Raw genomic sequence first — 19721 nt, 5'->3', positions numbered from 1 at the left:
AATCCCGATTAATTAAATTCATTTTTAATCATAATTAAACGCATCAGAGAACATAAATATGAACATATCAGAGCTTGTAAGCTTAATATTTGGAGATGCACATTATTTTAGGAATTTCTTTGAGTCATTATGCATGTGTTTTCTCATCTTGTAAGATGGTATCAGGTTGTTATGTTATCATTTTGGAAGTGGTGTTAAGTTGTTGACTTAGTAAGAGGTTTGTAATAGGTGCTTTGTGTTCTTTGTTGTTGCTGCTATATGTAAATTTAAATCTTCTTGTATCTTTTTTTTCCTGCACTTCTTGTGCCTGGGTTTGATTATCACTATAATATGTTGTTATTATGGTCATGATTCATAATACGTTGGTGGCTTGGTATTCTTTTATTGCTTTAGGACAAGGCTTACTCTTTGAAATAAATTGTTGAAGTTATGATTGCATTTTCTATATTGAGTTTCTAGACTGAAACTAATTTTAGACAAAAATAACTTAACCAAATAAGACAATGTAAACCCAAAATAAGTTGGGTAAAGATAAAGTTGCTGAGACAGAAATAAATTAACCAAATATCACATAACTTTATGTTATTCTAGTTTTCTCTAATGTATTCTAGAAATATCTAGAAATGTGCATCATATTTCAACAACTCTCGTAATAAGGTCTCTAGTATAACTTTTTTTGACAAAAGCTCCGTAGTATAACTGTGAGTTGCATATTCTATTAGAGTTTACTGGAGATCATAACCGTTTATCAAAATGATAATTTACATGTGAGCTACCTCTCTTTGTAACCTAAAATTGTATACTCCTAAATTTTTAAATGTTAACTCAATAGTTGGACAATCTTGGTTCTTGATAATGACTATTATGTCTATAAAACTATTTCTCCTTAGTTGACCCCTCAGTGGGTCAATAGGTTTTGATGACCTATTATCATCACAATAAGCCAAATTTTATATATATATATATATATATATATATATATATATATATATATATATATTTATAATTAATACATACTATCTAATCATCTTTTTTATATCTTGTTTGATTATCACTATAAATAGAGGCTGGTTGTATTCACATTTAACTGCAATATGCTCTTAGTAGAACAAAGAATGAAAACCAAGCCTTTTATCTTTGTGTTCTTTTCTTGTGCGCTAATTCTTGTCAATGTTGTGGGAATTGAATCATCCAGATATGGGAAACAATGTATGTATATAAATTAAACACAAAACTTCCTTCTTCATTTGTTATATCTAATAAAAAGTATATGTTGATTTGTAGTAGATTCAACGGAAGAAATCAATACAAAAATTGGGATACAGAATTGGAAATGGACCGCTTGGCAAAGCTGGCCGGGAGGATTAAAAAGGATTGGTAAAGAAGGCCAAAAAGGTGAACCGGGCTCAGGTGGATCAAGCTCAGGAGAAAATGGCGGTGAAGGAGTTGCGCAAGGAGGAGGTGGACAAAATCAGGGTGGAAAAGACAAAGAAAGTGCGACTGATGGAGGAAGAAGAGGAGAAAATAATAAAAAGGATTATGGAGGTTGGGACCATGATTTTATGTTATATTAGTTTTTCAACTCACTACATTAAAATGTTAATGAAAATGTTTGAGCTATTTTTTTTAAATGGAAAATAAATATATATCAAAATATAGAGTGCAAGGGTTTCTATAACTCATTATACAAGACATCAAGAACCAAAGTTAAAAGTTACTAGCTTATCATTGATAGCTAAAATAAATACAAGGCGTATGTTTACTATTAACTTTGTGTTTGTTTACCTAAGTGATAAAGTTTACGTTGAAAAAATGTCCTTCAATATAATTAGTCCTTCAATACATTGAGAGACACATTTTAAAATGCTTACCTAAGTGATAAAGTTTACGTTGAAAAAGGACATTTTAAAATATTGTGAGCAATGAGAGATTATTTTAACATTAGAGACTATTTTGACTAACAAAGTGCACAATTAGAGACTATTTTAAAATTTTGATACATTGAAGGATTATTGTGACTACTCATTACATATTCAGAGACCAAAAATGACTATTGTCCCAATAATATATATTGGATTTGGAAAATTTATTCAAAACCATCCTCTAATACAATTTTTTAGTTATCCAAAAATAGACGATTTTGTATTATGAAGAAAATTAATCCCCTCAAAGTCGTCCCCTTCCAAAGCTTTCCATTCTTTTCACTTCTTTCTTCCATTTTTTCCCTCTCCTTCAAACTCTCAAATAAAGCCTAAGATTCTTAGAGCCCAATGATGATGACAATTAACTTTGAAGGATTTTAAAATTACAAAGTTTGATATAGAGGGGCATGTGGCTAAAGTAGTAGAGTTACAAAATAAAGAGATATTGCTTGTGATCATAGCAATATTTGAACTCAAATTTGGATTTTTATCATAAATCTATGAATGTTCCTATAAAACCATTGATGATATTGATAATTTCCGAAGCAATGACCACTTTGCACTGAAGGATCCACTCTCTATTGTATATGTTTTGGATGTTCAAATTTTGGTTAGTGTTTTTACAAAATCCGAATTCCACAAAAATTTAAACTGGAATTTTATATTTTGATTGGGATAGAATTTTATTGAGGGGTTATTTTTGAGAATAAAGATAAGTAATTTTTGTTGGATAATAATTCATTCCTTTTGTGACAAAATAGTTATTTTCGATAATTATTAAAAAAAACGAGATTAGAAAGAGAGATACGGAGTTCCTGTGAGTTTAAGTCAGTTGGTAGCAACATTATAGAGGTCGGGTTCTCCAAACAGTTCACTTGTTCATCCAAACATATAACCCTCTTGTTGCTCTTTTCAGTTACACCTAATTTAACAGTCATTCGTTCCACAAATGAGCGGGTCTTGCAATTTGCGAAGAGAACTTCACGAAGTCAAAGTCAAATTCCCTAGGATGACATACATAATCAACCATAGTCACCTTAGAAGCTTCAGCAGACATAGCTAGTTGACAGAATCCATGCCATCCAACAATTTGTTAGTTACAATATATATACAAATTTGTATAAAGACAAACAAATAAATGTGGAGCTAATATATAAAAATTTGTTGGAAGTTTTTAAATAACGCAAAGCTGAGGAATGGCAGGTCCAGCAGAAGAAGCTGCAAAAGTTATGATTTGTGGAAGCTTTTGTTTCAATGGAGGCTCTATCTCTATTCTGCTCCTATCACTCTGATGAAGAAAAAGCCATTGCTGCAAATAAGAAATGGTAAACCAAGCACCAACTGTAAGATTGTAAAAATTTAGTAAATCCATCCATCCGTCTTTAAAATAGAAATCTCCATACTCTTTTTCAACTAAGATCTCAAACTGATTCCCATTTGGATCTTCCAACACAGCACTTCTAACAATTTGGTAACCGAAGTCACTTACAAATTGAGTTGGCAGTTTTCCTCTTGGCTATAAATAACAGTGTAGTAATCCAATCCAATCCAATATCATATGTGCGCAATGCAAACACATTTCTACGCAATCTCTGTGAAAACTCCTCAAAACCGAGTCCTGGAAGTGATAATAGAAGAAAGAAGAGTTAAGAATTAGGACAGAGTGGATCACAAAGTATTAAAAAATTAAAAACTCATAGGGTCAAGAAAACAAAGAGTGGATCACAAAGTGGATCACAAAGTATTAACAAAGCTGAACCTACAATGTAGCTGAAAAGAAAACAAACCATTTAGATGGAGCAATCATTTGAGGTAGTACTTTCCAACGATTCCAATTCTCTTGTACACTAGAATCTTTCTAACAGAGACAACAAAGAGGAACAACAGAACAAGAGTCAAGTTCACGCATATTGCTGCAAGTTCCAATACAGACAAACTCAGAATCGTGCTGGAAAGAATTTGCAATGATCCTGAAGATTTAGAAGTTGATAAAACTGAGATTTTTTCGAGAAATTGGGCAATACCCATTATTGAATACAGTGTAAAGATGAAGATGGAACGAATTCAAAATGTTGGGTCAGCGAGAAAAGCATTACAGAATTTGGGAAATGAAGATGAAGCAATAAAAATGAAATTTTGAAGGTAGAGAAAGTAACCCAATGGAGAAAAATGCAAAATTCACAAACTGGATTGTTGTGAAGATTTGTGAGGCAAGCTTGTTATGAATGGTGATGAAGTTGTTGTTCAACAAGCTTCACCTCTGAAATGGTGATTGCCAACGATGATGCTAAGCGTGTAGAATTCTAAAACAATCAAGAGAGAGAAAGAGAGAAAGAAGAAAATTTTGCTTCTTCTCCTCTGTTCTCTGTTATATAATCTGCACCTCTATGTCCCACACACACTTGCTCATATTTTATGTCATTTGCCAGAAGATATCGGTCAACACTCGAACCCATTGAAATGTGAAAAAACTAGCAATGCTAGAGTCTTTGAGAGTGATGGAACGATGTTTTTAGAGCTAGAGAAGAGTAAGGCATTGATTTCATAGTTTGTATTCATTCTTGAGAATACATATATCTCTTTGGAAGATGGTCGTCATTAAGTGTGTGAAAATTTCTAAGTTCATTTAAGTTAATTAAAACAACTTTATTTTGAACTGCCGAAGATTTAGGCGGGCTAGGGTTTGTATGCTGACCTAATTTGGTAGGGTTTGCTTGCTGTATTTTATTCTATTTGTATTAAGTAATTAAGTTAAGGTTCATTTGGAATAGAGTAATACATCCAAAGAGTTATTGAAACTCTCACTTTTCATAACAGAATCATTAATTTCATAAACATCAAAGTCATTTGATTTAATAACAATTTTCTCGATTAAACTTTGTTATCAATCATAAAATCCATGAAAATCATCTGACTACTCCTGCACAGAAATAAAGTGACCAGTTTTTTTTTTTTTTTCATTTCTAACTTATAAATGTTTTGATTTTATCTTAGGCACCTTTTAACTCACTCATTACCATTGCTTTAAACCAATTAAAGTAGCTAAATGGTACTATCAACAATAATTACTGCTATTCAAGAAATAATATTACAAATTCAACATTCATTCAATACTACAACAATAACATTCAATACAATAAGGATACATATTGATGAATTTATTTATAAATTAATCATCCATAAAAAAAGAAATAGTTCATCATGATAATTATTTTTCAAAGCTCTTGTCATAAACTCTCTCTTTCTAAGTTCTTCATTCTCCAACCACAATATACTGCGGTTAAAATTCCAACTACAATACCGGCAAAGACCTGATAAAATGATTGCTTAAGAACTTCTTGAGGAGGTGTGCTTTCAGACAGAGGATTTTCGGCAGGAAGAGTAATCAAAATTTCTTGAAGGATTGCAGCTTGGCGCTCTGCCGTAGCAATATCATTATATATAACAATTATGCCAAGAAGCAATATAATAGCGTAAGTGGGTCCTCCGAAGTCTTCTTGAAAACCAACTGCATAAGCAAGAGCAGATACAAGTGCTGCTTGAGAGGATGGCATTCCACCAAACCTAACCAGTTGCGACGAATCCCATCTTTTTTCTTTATATCTTACAAAGAAGAACTTGATTATTTGACAAAGTGCTAAGGCACCCCAGGCTGCAGTAAAGGGGTAATATCTTACAACGTCATTTGTCGCTTTCTCCATATTGATTAATGGTTTGACAAACTTTTTGATTGATTTTTTAGGAATGCAGTGCAATTGAAATAAAATTTATATATGAAACAATCAAAGTACAAGGGTGTTGAGCTGGCTTTATTTTTTTGATTGTTTTGCTGTCTGGTTTGTTATGTTTAGCTCTTTGTGCCTGGCTTTGTAAACAGGGCCAGTTTTTTGGTTTTGTTGTTTTGTTTTTTAGTATATGTTGATTTTAGTTTTGCCATTTTTTTTTTGTTCAAAAAAACAATATTCTAATGTTAGCATATAACCTTGAATGGCTATATTTGGAGATGCACACATGACACATTATTTTAGGTATTTCTTTTAGCAATCTGTTTCCAGCTTGTAAGGTTAAGCACATTATTTTGAGTCAATATGCACGTATTTTCTCATCTTTTAAGATGGTATCAGGTTATTATGTTATCATTTAGGAAGTTATGTTAATTTTTTTGACTTAGTAAGAGGTTTGTCATAGGTGCTTTGTCAAAGGTTTGTCATAGGTTTTTTTTGACTTGTATCTTTCTTTCCTGCACTTCTTGTACCTGGGTTTGATTTAATATTATATTTATTTTTCCTTAAAAAAAAAGGGTATTAAAGAGGAAATAATATATATTTTTTTGGAAGGGTGCACACATAATAAAAGAGGAATTAAAAATTAGAAACCCATAATTGAAAAGAGGAATTGTATGATTTTGTGGTGTGCGAAGCAATGAACGAATCATGAAGATTTCAATTATTTTTGAAGAAAGCTTTGTGATTTACGAAGTTTTTGTGTAGATTGTGTTTTTAGGGTTTTGGACAATATTAATTTGGTTTAATTTCATTTTTTCACTTTATTTAATGTGGGATTTAGAAGAAGGTGAAAGTAAAACAAAACATTTAGATTTATGTAATTTTTAGGAAGATGGGTGAATATGTATTTTATCGTTCTATAGGCGTGCAAAACTCGCATCTGATAAAAGAAGTTGTTTATGGTCAGACGGACGTTAAATGTGGTGAACTATTGTGCTTCGATGTTCGTTTGGCCTAGAATGACTTTCTTTTTAAATAGGAAGTTATAGTTAGCCATAAATTTGATCTGTGTGACCACAATTTTTCAGTTGCGTGACCATCATTTTTCTGGATTTTTGAATTTGTCCGTCTTTAGGCGTGTAAAACTCGCAACTTATAAAAGAAGTTGTTTATGGTCAGATGGACGTTAAATGTGGTGAACTAGTGTGTTTCGATGTTCGTTTGGCCTAAAATGTCATTCTTTTTAAATAGGAAGTTACAGTTAACCATAAATTTGGTCTGTGTGACCACAATTTTTCAGTTGCGTGACCATCATTTTTCCAAATTTTTTAATTTGTCTGTCTTTAGGCGTGCAAAACTCACAACTCATAAAAGAAGTTGTTTATGGTCAGACAGAGGTTAAATTGAGTCATGTATTTGTAAAATTGTGGTTATATGCGTATGTTATTTGGTTATCTAGAGTTATCATGTGAAACTATGGGCCCGTTTGTTTCAGATTTTTTTCAAAAAAATCTATTTTTTGCCTTAAAAAAATCACTTTTTTCATTTTTAAGTGTTTGTTTAGGATTTTTAGAAAAATCATTTTATCAAAAAATTTTATTTTGACCCTAAAATGAAAAGCTATTAGGATTAACTTTTCTCAAAATCTATTTTTTTTTTTTAACAACAAGGAGATAACACGTGCATGTTAGAACTCATTTTTTTTTAAAAAAATTAGATTTTTATGGATAGTAGGCAAACACAAATAACTTCAGATTTTTTTTTTAAAATCTCTAAAAAAAAATCTCTAGATTCTTTTGACACAAAATCTATTTTTTTTAAAAGCTGAAACAAACGCACCCTATATCATTTTGAGCCAACTTATTAGTGAAATACCAAAAGTGACCATTTATTATGTTTCTTGGACTCTAATTCCATTAATTTTCGGTTGTGAGGTCGGTAATCTTATAGATGAGTAATTTTGAACGTATGAATTGTTTTTGTGTGCTGCAAGTCTTGGAGTATATGAGACATGATGTGGTCCAATTCATTTGGCATTAACAAGCTAAGACCGTGAATTTGTTGTGTGCAACAAAATCACCTGATAGTATATGTGGTCCACAACGCACGTAACATTATGTAAATTGGTGTGCTTGTTTTCATATATTGTAAACCGCACCAAATAATCATGGACACTTCAATCATTGATCTGAAGAACAAACTAGCTGTAGCTTACTACAATAGAGGGAAACTCCATCTCTTTAGGGTCTGAAATGATGTCACGCTATCTAGGTTGAAGGATAAGCTAAATCAAATCAACTATCAACTCAACCACATAGACACCATGTGGGTGAACAATATTGAGTATCAACGTCCATCGACCGACTCAGCCTGAAGAATGCGATTCAGCAAGATGAAACTCAAGAACGACGACTATGTGAGAACCATGTTCTCGATATTTGTTCAGTATAGTACTAAAGGATCGATCGAGTTGGACGCTTCACTGGTCAAATATGTTGAAGAAATTTAGAAAAGTTTGATTCGGCCTAGGAACTACCAAGAGATTAGGGCTTTGCTGGAGGAACCAAACAAAGAATTTGGTTTGGTTGATCCGTGATCCATGATGAACCAAACAAAGAAGTTGGTTTGGTTGATCTGTGATCTATGATGTTTGGGTTTATTACGTGTTTTACTTTGTTGAATTATGTCTTTTGATGTATTTGAAATTGTTAAATTAAATGTTCATTGTAGAAATTAAATTTTCTTTTTCAAAAGTCAAGTTTTGTAGGGTGAAAGACATACTCAGATTATATAATCTAAACTTGTCAAGTACTGCTTTCTTTCTGTGGTGCACATTGCACCGAAAATTTCTATGGTCCATGATGCATATAAACTTCTATAAATGAGTGTGCTTGGTTCATTTGTTGTAAAATGCAACAATGAACTATATAAAGTTAACTGGTAGGTACGAACAGCAAGAGATTGCTAATAGCAAGACCTTGGTGACTTGGCAATAGAAATATGTGTTGGGTATTTGTGTTGGCTGCATTATTGCTAAAACAAATGTCATTGTTCTGTAAGTTGGAACCGATGTTCCAACATGTGGTTAGGCAATTTTGTAAGATGTTGGATACAATGTTCCAACATCCTGGCACGGTTCAGTGTGCCTGGGTTCTTGCCTAATTATACGCGCGCCCTTTATTGTTTAAGGAAACAATATTTCCTTTACTTATTGATCAAGCAACGCGAATATCATCTAAGAATCAGCTGTGGAATATTTCTAAAGTAGATATTTTATTTTAGGAAATATTTGTTATTATTTGGAACGCTCCTATAAATGTTCCGACATTTTAGGACTTTCCAGATTAGTTTCTGATTCTTGTTTTGCAGGTTAGCTGAACCGATCTGCAAGTTACTGAAGCCCAATGATATATTTAGCTCAAGATGCTTCAGTATAAAAAGAAGACTACAAGACCTAATTGCTCATTCAAGCCGTCATACTAAAAAGTTTAGATTTTTAGGGTTTGAGTCTTCATGTATTCTGCTCTTGTATCATTTGTGATGCAAGTTTAGAATCTCTTACTATGTGCCTTTCTGGTGTTGTCTGTGATACTTGTTTAGGACTGAGTGTGTGAGTTTGATACTCTTGTGCACTAGACCGAAGTTGTGAAACAAGGTTCTAGTTGATTGTGTTGGAAGGTAACTTCTACTTTTGTTTTGGTTGAGGTCTGATAAGGTCACTGGGAAAGTGACTGACCATTAGGATAGTGAGATAAGATCTCAGATCTACGAGTTTCTAGGTTGAAGTCTAGACGGGTAGGTCCTAGGTCGTATAGTGTATACGAGGAGTTTGCTGAGAGCTATTGAATAAGGACTACACTAGTGGATTTCCTTCCTGGCTTGGTAACCCCCTGACGTAGGTGTGTTGTGCCGAACTGGGTCAACAAACTCATTGTGTTGTTTGCTTTCTTATCATTTATTTTCTTGTTTTATTTCTGTTTTATCACGCGATGTTGGAACATTAAATGGAACACTACAAACGTTAAAACATCTGATAGAACATTTAAAACAAGTACGCTAGAATTTCAATTGGCATCTGAGCAGGCACCCTGCCTGTTTTAGGGTGAGCTCCATGGAGTTCTATTTTAGCATCATGGACTAGGAAGGTGGATTTGTAAACATGCCCCCTCTTTTGGATGACTCTAACTATGACTATTGGAAATCACGCATGAGTGCCTTTCTCAAATCTATTGACAGCAAAACATGGAAGGAAGTTCTGAAAGGTTGGGAACATCCAGTGACACTTGATGCTGATGGTAACATGACTGATGTGTTAAAACCAAAAGAAGAATGGACTGTTTTTGAAGATGAACTGGCTCTTGGAAACTCAAAGGCATTAAATGCTATGTTCAATGGTGTAGACAAGAATATGTTCAGATTGATCAAGCAATGTACTGTGGATAAGGATACTTGGGAGATTCTCAAAATGGCACATGAAGGTACTACTAAGGTAAAGATTGCTAAATTCCAACTCCTTACTACAAAGTTTGAGAATTTGAGAATGCTGGACGATGAAAGTATTCAAGATTATCATCTGAATATTCTTGATATTGCAAACTCTTTTAAGTCTCTTGGAGAGAAAATTTCTGATGAAAAACTGGTTAGTAAAATTCTCAGATCTCTACCTAAGAGGTTTGACATGAAAGTTACAGCTATTGAAGAGGCCCAGGACATCTCAAGCTTGAAGGTTGAAGAATTGATAGGGTCCTTGCAGAATTTTGAAATGATTGTCAACAACAAAACTGATAAGAAAGGCAAGGGGATTGCTTTTGCTTCGTGTGTAGAATCTGATGAGTCACAAGCAAATCAAGAAGAATATGAAGACATGGCAGAGTCTCTGGCACTTCTTGGGAGACAGTTCAAGAAGATTTTCAAAAGATTGGACAGAAGGTCCAAGCCAAATGGGCAGAACATCCGACCCAACATTGACAATCAACCTAGTAAAGAGAAGATGATAAGATTTGATAAAGTGGACTCTCACTACAAAGGAGTACAATGTCATGAATGTGAAGGGTATGGTCACATCAGAACTGAATGTGCCACTTTTCTAAAGAAACAGAAGAAAAGTTTGGTTATGTTTTGGTCAGATGGGGATGACTCAGATGATGAGGTGAAAGCTGAATCTGCTAATCATGTCTCTGCCCTAGCTGGTAGAATTATGTCTGACACTGAGTCCTGTGAGGAAGAAATTTCTTATGATGAGATTGCTATATCCTACTATGATCTTATGGCTAAAAATAGTGAATTAACCCAAAAGTTTGCGGAACAAGCAAGGAAGATTTCACATCTGGAGGATGAGAAGTTTGATAATCTGGCTCATATCTCAGAACTCAATGATGAATTGTCAAGGTTGAATCTTCAACTAAAACAGATGAAAGAACAGACTAGAATGAAGTCAGTAGAGTCAATGTTCAAATATCCAGAGGAACATCAGACCAAGAAAAAATCAAAGGTGTGGGTATGTGATCACTGTAAAGAGAAGGGACACATTAGACCATATTGCTCAAATCTGCAAGGAGAGTTCTTGCACTTTCAACAGAAACTGTCCAAGAATGGATGAAACCTCAGAAACACCAAGACTGGGTTAATTGCTCATACATCCCTAGAGCATCATCTAAAGAGGATTGGTATTTTGATAGTGGTTGTTCAAGACATATGACTGGGGTAGAAACCTATCTGGAAGATGTAAGACCTTATGTTACCAGCTATGTTACTTATGGTGATGGAGCTATAGGGAAGATTGTAGGAATTGGAAACCTGATTAAACATGGGTTGCCTAGACTTGATGATGTGCTGCTAGTTAGAGGATTAACTGCAAACCTAATTAGCATTAGTCAACTGTGTGATTTAAGACTGAGAGTAAACTTCACCAAACCAGAATGTCAGATCTCAGATGAGAAAGGAGATGTTCTTATGAGAGGCACAAGATCCAAATACAACTGCTATCTGTGGGTATCTCAGGAGGAATCATTCATCTCAATATGTCTTTTAAGCAAAAAGGAAGAGATCAAGATGTGGCATCAAAGGTTGGGACATTTGCATCTGAAAGGGATGAGGAAGGCCTTGTCATCAGAAGCTATTAGAGGTCTACCAGATCTGAAGATTGTTGAAGGAAGCATATGTGGTGAATGTCAGATTGGGAAACAAACAAGGATGTCTCATCCAAGGTTGGAACATCAAGCAACCTCTAAAGTTCTTGAACTTCTGCACATGGATCTGATGGGACCTATGCAAGTTGAAAGCATTGGTGGAAAAGGGTATGTTCTTATGATTGTTGATGATTTCTCTAGATTCACTTGGGTAAACTTTATTAGAGAAAAATCAGACACTTTTGATGTGTTTAAAGAGTTGTGTACACAACTGCAAAGAGAAAAGGGTTGTGGCATTGTTAGAATCAAGAGTGATCATGGAACTGAATTTGAAAACTCTAGATTTGATGAATTTTGTACAGAAGAGGGAATTAAACATGAATTCTCATCACCTGTAACTCCTCAGCAAAATGGTGTGGTTGAGAGAAAGAATAGGACTCTTCAAGAATCTGCAAGAGTCATGCTTCATGCCAAACACTTACCTTATTGTTTCTGGGCTGAAGCTATGAACATAGCTTGCCACATTCACAACAGGGTGACATTGAGAACTGGTACCAGAACAACTCTCTATGAGCTTTAGAAGGGAAGAAAACCTACTGTTAAATATTTCCATGTGTTTGGTAGCAAGTGTTATATCTTGTCTGATAGAGATTACAGAAGAAAGATGGATCCTAAGAGTGATGAGAGAATTTTTCTGGGGTACTTCACTAACAGCAGAGCCTACAGGGTTTTCAATTCCAAAACTGAAACTGTGATGAAGTCTATTAATGTAGTGATAGATGATGTTCCTAAAGAAAGGGTTCCTGATGTTGATGCTGATGTTGAAACACCTACTCAGGTTACAAATGCACCTACCCAGGTGAATGAATCTGAACCAGAGAAAGATGAAAATGAAGATATTGAGCCAGATCAGATGTCCACTACTAAAGGTCCTTCTACCAGGATACAGAAGAATCATCTTCAAGACCTAATCATTGGGAATCCTGATCAAGGAGTCACAACCAGAAGGTCAGTTGGAGTCATTACCGACTCTTGTTTTGTGTCCAAGATTGAACCTAAGAATATCAAAAAAGCCCTGACAGATGAATTCTGGATTAAAGCAATGCAAGAAGAGCTTAATCAATTCAAAAGGAGTGAAGTATGGGATCTAGTTCCAAGACCTGAAGGTGTAAATGTGATAGGTACCAAGTGGATCTTCAAAAATAAGTCTGATGAACATGCAACTGTGACCAGAAACAAAGCAAGACTAGTAGCTCAAGGTTACACTCAGATAGAGGGTCTGGACTTTGATGAGACCTTTGCACCTGTTGCTAGACTGGAGTCTATAAGATTACTGCTAGGTGTTGTAATGCCCATTTTAAGTATTTAATTATTTTAATGAGTTTTAGGATATATTATATGATTTATATGATTTTTATATGATTTAAAAGACGTACGTGATTTATGTGATTTTTTAGAGATGTTATGAGACGTTGTGACTTATTTTATTATTAAATAAAATAAGATTCAAAAATAAAATAGTTATTGAGATGTGGGGCTGTTTTATAAATTTAGAGAGTTTAGTGGTTTAAGAGGAAATAGGAAAGAATAGAAGATGGGTTATAAATAAGGAAGTCTAAGTTAGAAAACGTTTTTACATTAAAACGACTTTGGAGAAGAGGAGAACAAGAGAAGAGGAGAAGACATAGAGCAGCGATTTCTACTTCTTTAAGGTAAGGGTGGGACTATCTTTCACTAATATTAAGTCTGTGAATCATTAGATTGCATCTAACATGTTTTAGGTTGAGTTTGTGAGGATTTTAGAATTAGGTTAAAAGTGATGAATTGATGATTAAATGATGAGAAACCATAGAATTGATGTAGAAATATTTGTTTTAGAATTATGTTTTAGAATGGTAGAAATCGCACTTTTGAAAAGCTGTTTTTTTGACCTGGTACTGTAAAAAACGTGGCACGTTTTGGCAACCGTGGCACGATTTTGAAATGTCAAAAGTTGGGTTTTTCTGGTTGTAAAAACGTGGCACGTTTTCCAAAATCGTGACACGTTTTCTGCAAACTTTTTCCTTGATTGTTCACTATTTTTCACCCGTTTCTGTTTTGAATTAGCTTTCGGTGTAAACATGAAAGTTGTAGATAATTGAGTTAGCTTTCTAATGGCATTGGTTTGACTTGAAGATAATTTCTATATTTTGAGTTATGATGAAAATAGTCCAAGTAGGTCTTCAGAAAATTTTAAGAAAACTTAGCATAACTACTCCCAAGTTAGTTCAAAAACTTATGGTTGGTTTCCAAACTTCAAACTTAGGTATTAGGGATTTAGTTGACGTGTTTTATGAGTTGCATGTTTAAAAACCTTTGCTGCTTTCTATTGATTAAAGTTGCATGTGTCGGTCAAGATGTGAGATGTTGATCCAAAATATTGGAGTCATATAAGACGTTCATGTTGTCTAAGTTGTAAGATGTTGAGTCCATGCATACTGTAACATCCCGCTCATCAGCTAATGGAAATTTTACCTGCTAAATGTATCAGAGGAATGATGTTCATGGAAAGTAAGTTTATGGAAATATTTTATGATATGTCAGCTTATTACGAGTTAAGTGTCAGAGACGGATGTAGCACGTTTGAGGCAAGGGCAATTTGGTATTTTCACACAAAAGGATATTTATTTGATATTTGTCTCAAAATATCTCATTTTCCCCTTATTCTTTCTCTCTTTTGTTTGACCAACAATTTTGCTCTCCCCTCTCTCCTCTCCATCGGCCCTCTCCTTCTTTTCTCATCACACCAACTCCTCAAAGCTTCTTCCTCAAAGAATCAAGGTTAAGCTTTGGTTTCTCTACCACCCCTCAAGAGATTGGTAGCTTGAGATTGAGCTTGTTCCCAATTCTTCTTCTCTATAGAAGAGATTCAAGTCTAGGGTTTTGGTGAAAGCTTTGAGTTGAAGTATAACTTAAGGATTGATGAGCTAGCAAGGATTATGGTTCTTTTATGGCAAAGAATAGCAAGTTTGAATGGTTTAATCAAAGAAAGCAAGTTGATCATAAGCTAGGGTTTTGGTTGGAAGAAAGGTGGAAATGGAAGCTTAAGCTTGTTGTTGCTTTGAGGTGAGTTCCATAGATAGATTACCTACCTTTGGGTTTGTATAATCTTGTGAAGAAAACATGAATTATGTTAGTTTATAAAACTAGGGTTTTGGTACCCCTTTGTATAATTTATGATCAAATATTGTTAATTGATGCCATGCACATGATATAAGTTGTTTTTATGATGTTATGGATGATTAGAATGAATTAGAACACTTGAATTGAGGTTTTTATGCAAAATCACGTTTTCTGCAGAATTCTGGACTGCTACAGTTCGCCTGGCGGAATTTAGCTCGCCATGGCGAGCTGAGGATCAGTGCTCTCTGGAGTAGCTCGCCATTGAGCTCGCCATGACTTCGCCTGGTGAAAAATTTTTCCTGGCGGAGAGATATTTGGCCTAGCGAAATTGACTGCACAACATGTGTTGTCAATTCGTTTCGTGGCCATCAAGGGCTATCCGAGGCTTGATCTTGCAGTATCTTTTTAAACTATGAAACCCCTCAATTCCAAGTACCTAATGTACAATTCCAAACAAGGTTTTAAACAAAGGAAGGGCATGGTAAATCGTTAACAATGCTTGTTGATAAATGATACGCAAGAGTGATATGTTATGCAATATGCTCGGGTAGCTATGATTTAAGAAAGGGCATGAATGTAGAGCCTCGACATAGTTGTTGAGAACTAGCAAGATAGCATGAATCCCTAAGTATGTCAAGTATAGGAATATGAAAGCATATGTAAGTAAGACGCGAAGGATAATCTCTTCGCACATGAGCTAGAATGACTTAGCAAATATGTAAGTTGTGGATTGTTAGGTTAGACCCCTCCACCAGGTTAAGTATGAATAAGTATAAGTTACCGCTAATCGGATCGATCAAGGTTCCGAGATAAATAAGCAAGTATGTATATGATTAACTTATGTGTACGACAAGACTATGATTTAATAAGTGTAGGTGGCATGTCTCTTGTTATCCACGTCAGGGGGATACAAGGGGTTCTCATTATGAGAACGATTCAAGCCGTAAGGGACCCGCATGTCACTGAGTAACAAGACGTAGGTGCTCGTGTCTCTTGTTATCCACGCCAGGGGGATACGGGAGGTTCTCGACCTAAGGGGAACGGTTTAAGCCGCAAGGGACCCACACGACACCGAGGGAGTCCGATGTACGTACATCGGTCATGTATGGGATTGATCTCGGGGTTACTCCACCCGGGACTATCCGTAAAATGAATCAAGATAATAATTGTTTGTTACACGCTAACCTAATGAATGAACTTAACTACGATTATGTTTCTCATGATTATGCCCATGTTATGAAATGCAAGTATGATTTCCATGCACGTTTATGATTAAGAACAAGTGCACTAGGTGCTATAAGATAAGTACAAGTTATGTATAGTGCAAGTTATGAATATGATACCGACGACGATCCTAGGTTTCCCCTAATCGTCCGGTTTTAGAATCGTGCCATGATTATGTTATGTTTAGGCCTTGATACGTAAAGCGTATCTTTGGCAATGCGGTTTTAGGTTCCCCTCGACCGCCATGACACGTATAGGAAGTGAAGCTTATAACAAGTGAGATAATATTATGACGGCTCTAGTATGCACTACCGTCTAAGTATGCAAGTCCCCACACACGTATAATCAACCGTCAGGTTGTAATATAGACACGTGGTGACCGTAGGTTTCCCCTTGAGGTTGCCTATAGCCTAGGATTTAGGGGAACTCACTGAGACATTATGTCTCATCCCAATCTTTATTTGTTTCAGATAAGCAGGATGTTTATGCATGTTTGGAGCCGGATGGATATTACTTCAAGGGTTCGTTCGTAAAGATGTAGGACGTTATGGACATCAAGGATGTATTTTTATGTATGGATGAGTTGTGTTGTATTTTTATATATACGAACGTAACTTGATGTAAATATTATTCATTCGAAGTTTTTAATTGTTGTATATTTTAATGTATCCAGTACTAATATTAACGCATGTGCCAGACTTTCTAGATACGTCTGGTATGGGTGTTACAATTGGTATCAGAGCAGGTCGATTCAGACCGTGCCTTGGGTCATTAAGTTACAACAAAGGTAGTGGGACCATTGGGTTCCGGGTAAAAGTTCTAGTTGTTGATGTTAGTTGAGCCTGATCAACTCAATTTAATATTCGATGATTAGAATGGATGTCTGAGAGCTGAATAGGACCCAAGAGGAACGAAGTTTGTGATGAAGAAGTTTGATCGTGCCAAAAGGTGGCCGGTGAACTAATCAAGTAGAAGTGTGAATCCTCCGGGAATGTAAGGTATGTTAAGAAGGGACGTTCCAACAATGTCAGGCAAGATGCTAGAGATACTTCGTGTACTCGTAAGTGAAGAAGTTGGATATATATATATATATATAATCATGACCGAAAGATTTGGTAAGAGTTGTTGTTGGAACGGATTCATGATATTCTGAAATGTCAGAACAAGGCTACAAGGCAGTAAAAGGTCAGCATATGTTGACGGAGTTAGCAGGCTCTCAGGAATAGCAATATGTGAACGAAGTTAAGGACACGTACGTTCGGAAAGTTGCGTAAGTGGCAACGTAAGGAGTTAAGCTGTACTTAGCGGATGAAGTTAAGGTTTATGTGGAAATTTTATGTTAAGAGACATGATGAACAAGACATTAGTTTCTAACGTGCCTTGAATTGAACCGAATGATGTTGATGCTTGCCATGCAAAGGTTATAGAATTGTTTTAAGATGTTTGGAAGGGATGATATGCATTGGGATGCTTGAGGAAATAAGATTTTTATGTAAAATATGATTTTTGAAAAAAACTGAGTTGAAGAAACCACGCCAATAGCGAAAATTTTGCTAATAGCGAAATTACTTCAGAGGATTTCGCTAATAGCAAACCTGGAGCGAAAATTTTCAGTCTTTCCAAAAACTGTCATTTCGTCTCTAGGGCTTTAGTAGCTATTGGGGGTTGTTTTCACAATCTTTTATGTAACAAATACTCTCTAGAACTTCAAGTATCGAATGCACATCACATCCTATGATTTCTAAGGAAGAAAGTGCATGGGCAAGTATTAACGGAATCAATCCGGTTTAAGGTAGTTTTGGAAGCTAATGTGTCAAGAGTCAAGATCAAGAGTATAGAAGTTCCGGTATTTAGAAGGAAAGTCACCAATGTTTATGCGTGAGGTATGAAGTAAGAATTTAAAGCGGTGTAAAGTTATAAGAAATCACAAGGTTCTCGGATTATATGGAATTATGGCGTATCTCTCGAACCTATGTTTTGCTTAACGGACATGCTAGGGCTTGATATGATGTTGGATCATTAAGTTTAAATAATTTTAGAAAGATTTACGCGTATGGGTGATTGAAGTTGACATTTTGGAAATTCACGAGATTTTTTTTCTAGGAACCGGTTTGCTACGACACTCGTATAGCGAGCTAGACTCGTTTGAATCTAGAATTGATGACAAGTATGTGATATCAACTCGTTCTATGATTTCCAAAGCAATGACCGGGGCCTAAACTCAATATATTTATAAAGCAGAAAATCATCAACGTCAATTACTCGTGCGTTAGTTACGAAGTTTTCTTTAAATGAAAAAGCAACGAGCAAGCATTGGTGTGATTAAGCAAAATATAGTATGCGAGAATGCGAAGGTACGAGGATTAGATGTTCAAGAAAGTTATGTTCAAGTGCTAGATGGGTTGTTAAAGGAATTTGAGTTTACTCAGAAACAAGTTCAAGTATGTTATGTTTAACCTAGCAGGTAAATCCAACTAGTAAGAACGTAAGGTTTACCCCCAAGTCAAGTATTATGAGCATAAGATAGGTTATCATGAGTTTTGTTCTTACAAGGCGGTGGTAAAGACAAGTGTGAGGTTGTGACGTTGTTTGCAACATGGAAGATCTTGAGAATAGTTCAAGAAGTAAGTAATCAAGTGACAGGCATGAATTGAAGTCTCAATTGCTCTAACGGGTTAGAGTATTAGTTTGAACCAACCGGTGGGAATCAGAGTAGCGCCATGGAAGTTAATTGTTAATCACGAAACATGGAAAATTTGGTATGTATGAATTTTTGTGAAGAATGTTCGGTTGGTAATGCAAGTTTGATAGAAGCATCATAAGACAAGCGAGGAGTTCTCGATGTGATAAGTAAAATGAAAGGACAAGAATTGCCATTTATGAATTAGTCAGGATGCATGAATAAGGATGTTGGAAAACATGTGAGGTCCAAAGATTTTCCTACGGATATGTAAGCGGAATTGCGAGTATGTATATTGGTTAGACAAGGGAGGAATTTATCTTCGAACTCAAGCATGTTATCATGATAGAGAAGCAACTTTTGAGTGATGTGTTATGAGATTCATACTCTTGTATGCAAAACTTGTTGAGTGAAAACGATACTTGTTAAGACATGTCAAGCCATGGTTAGATAACTTTTAAAAGTTAAGATTGGTATTAAGGAACTTGGGAACGATGTTTATTTTAAAACTCATGGAATTATACATTTTCGAAACTGATGAGATACGTCGTAAGTAAACTCACTTAAGACGTACAAGCTTCAGGACCAACTTGTCGTGGACAAGTTTAGGGCGAGTTGTTAAAAAAAAAAAACTTTTTCAAAAATATGGAAACTCGTCCGGTGGTTATGTGATACCATTACACAATCAGTTTTGAAAATGATAAAATCTTTTTAGTCATGTACAAGTCCGTACCAAGGACCCGAATACCAAAGTTTAAGAAAAAAAAAATTTCTTCAAGAAAGATTTTAGAACACGTATCGTTATCATTTAACAAGAGACGTCACTTGAAAGTATGCACATGTTATTGGAACGATAATGTTCGTATGAAGCCAATATCCT

General features: G+C 35.1%; 1 protein-coding gene and 1 pseudogene across 2 annotated transcripts; both read left to right on the top strand.

Annotated features, from left to right (window-relative positions):
- Window positions 1-1030: 1030 nt before the first annotated feature.
- LOC146916634 (uncharacterized) lies at window positions 1031-1769 on the top strand (annotated as a pseudogene). The gene is made up of 2 exons (XR_015015180.1): window positions 1031-1209; window positions 1285-1769. The product of XR_015015180.1 is annotated as an uncharacterized LOC146916634 (transcript).
- An 8037-nt stretch (window positions 1770-9806) lies between these two features.
- Window positions 9807-12355, top strand: LOC146916633 (uncharacterized). Its single transcript, XM_085721686.1, has 2 exons — window positions 9807-11144; window positions 11255-12355. The coding sequence occupies exons 1-2, from the start codon at window positions 9807-9809 to the stop codon at window positions 12353-12355; spliced, it is 2439 nt and encodes an 812-aa protein (XP_085577812.1).
- The last annotated feature ends 7366 nt before the right edge of the window (window positions 12356-19721 follow it).

The sequence above is a fragment of the Medicago sativa genome, chromosome 6, assembly GCF_051527215.1.
Source record: "Medicago sativa cultivar Bolivia chromosome 6, Bolivia_mono, whole genome shotgun sequence".
NCBI classification, from domain to species: domain Eukaryota; kingdom Viridiplantae; phylum Streptophyta; class Magnoliopsida; order Fabales; family Fabaceae; genus Medicago; species Medicago sativa.
Note: the sequence above shows the minus strand (reverse complement) of the source record. Positions and strands in the feature narration are given on the sequence as shown.

What these genes read in the sequence shown, in the direction of transcription:
- LOC146916633 (XM_085721686.1), top strand. Translation starts at nt 9,807, where the DNA reads ATGCCCCCTCTTTTGGATGACTCTAACTATGACTATTGGAAATCACGC. An exon ending in AGAAAAAATCAAAGGTGTGG is followed by an intron (nt 11,145 to 11,254) that starts GTATGTGATCAC and finishes ATGAAACCTCAG; the next exon opens with AAACACCAAGACTGGGTTAA.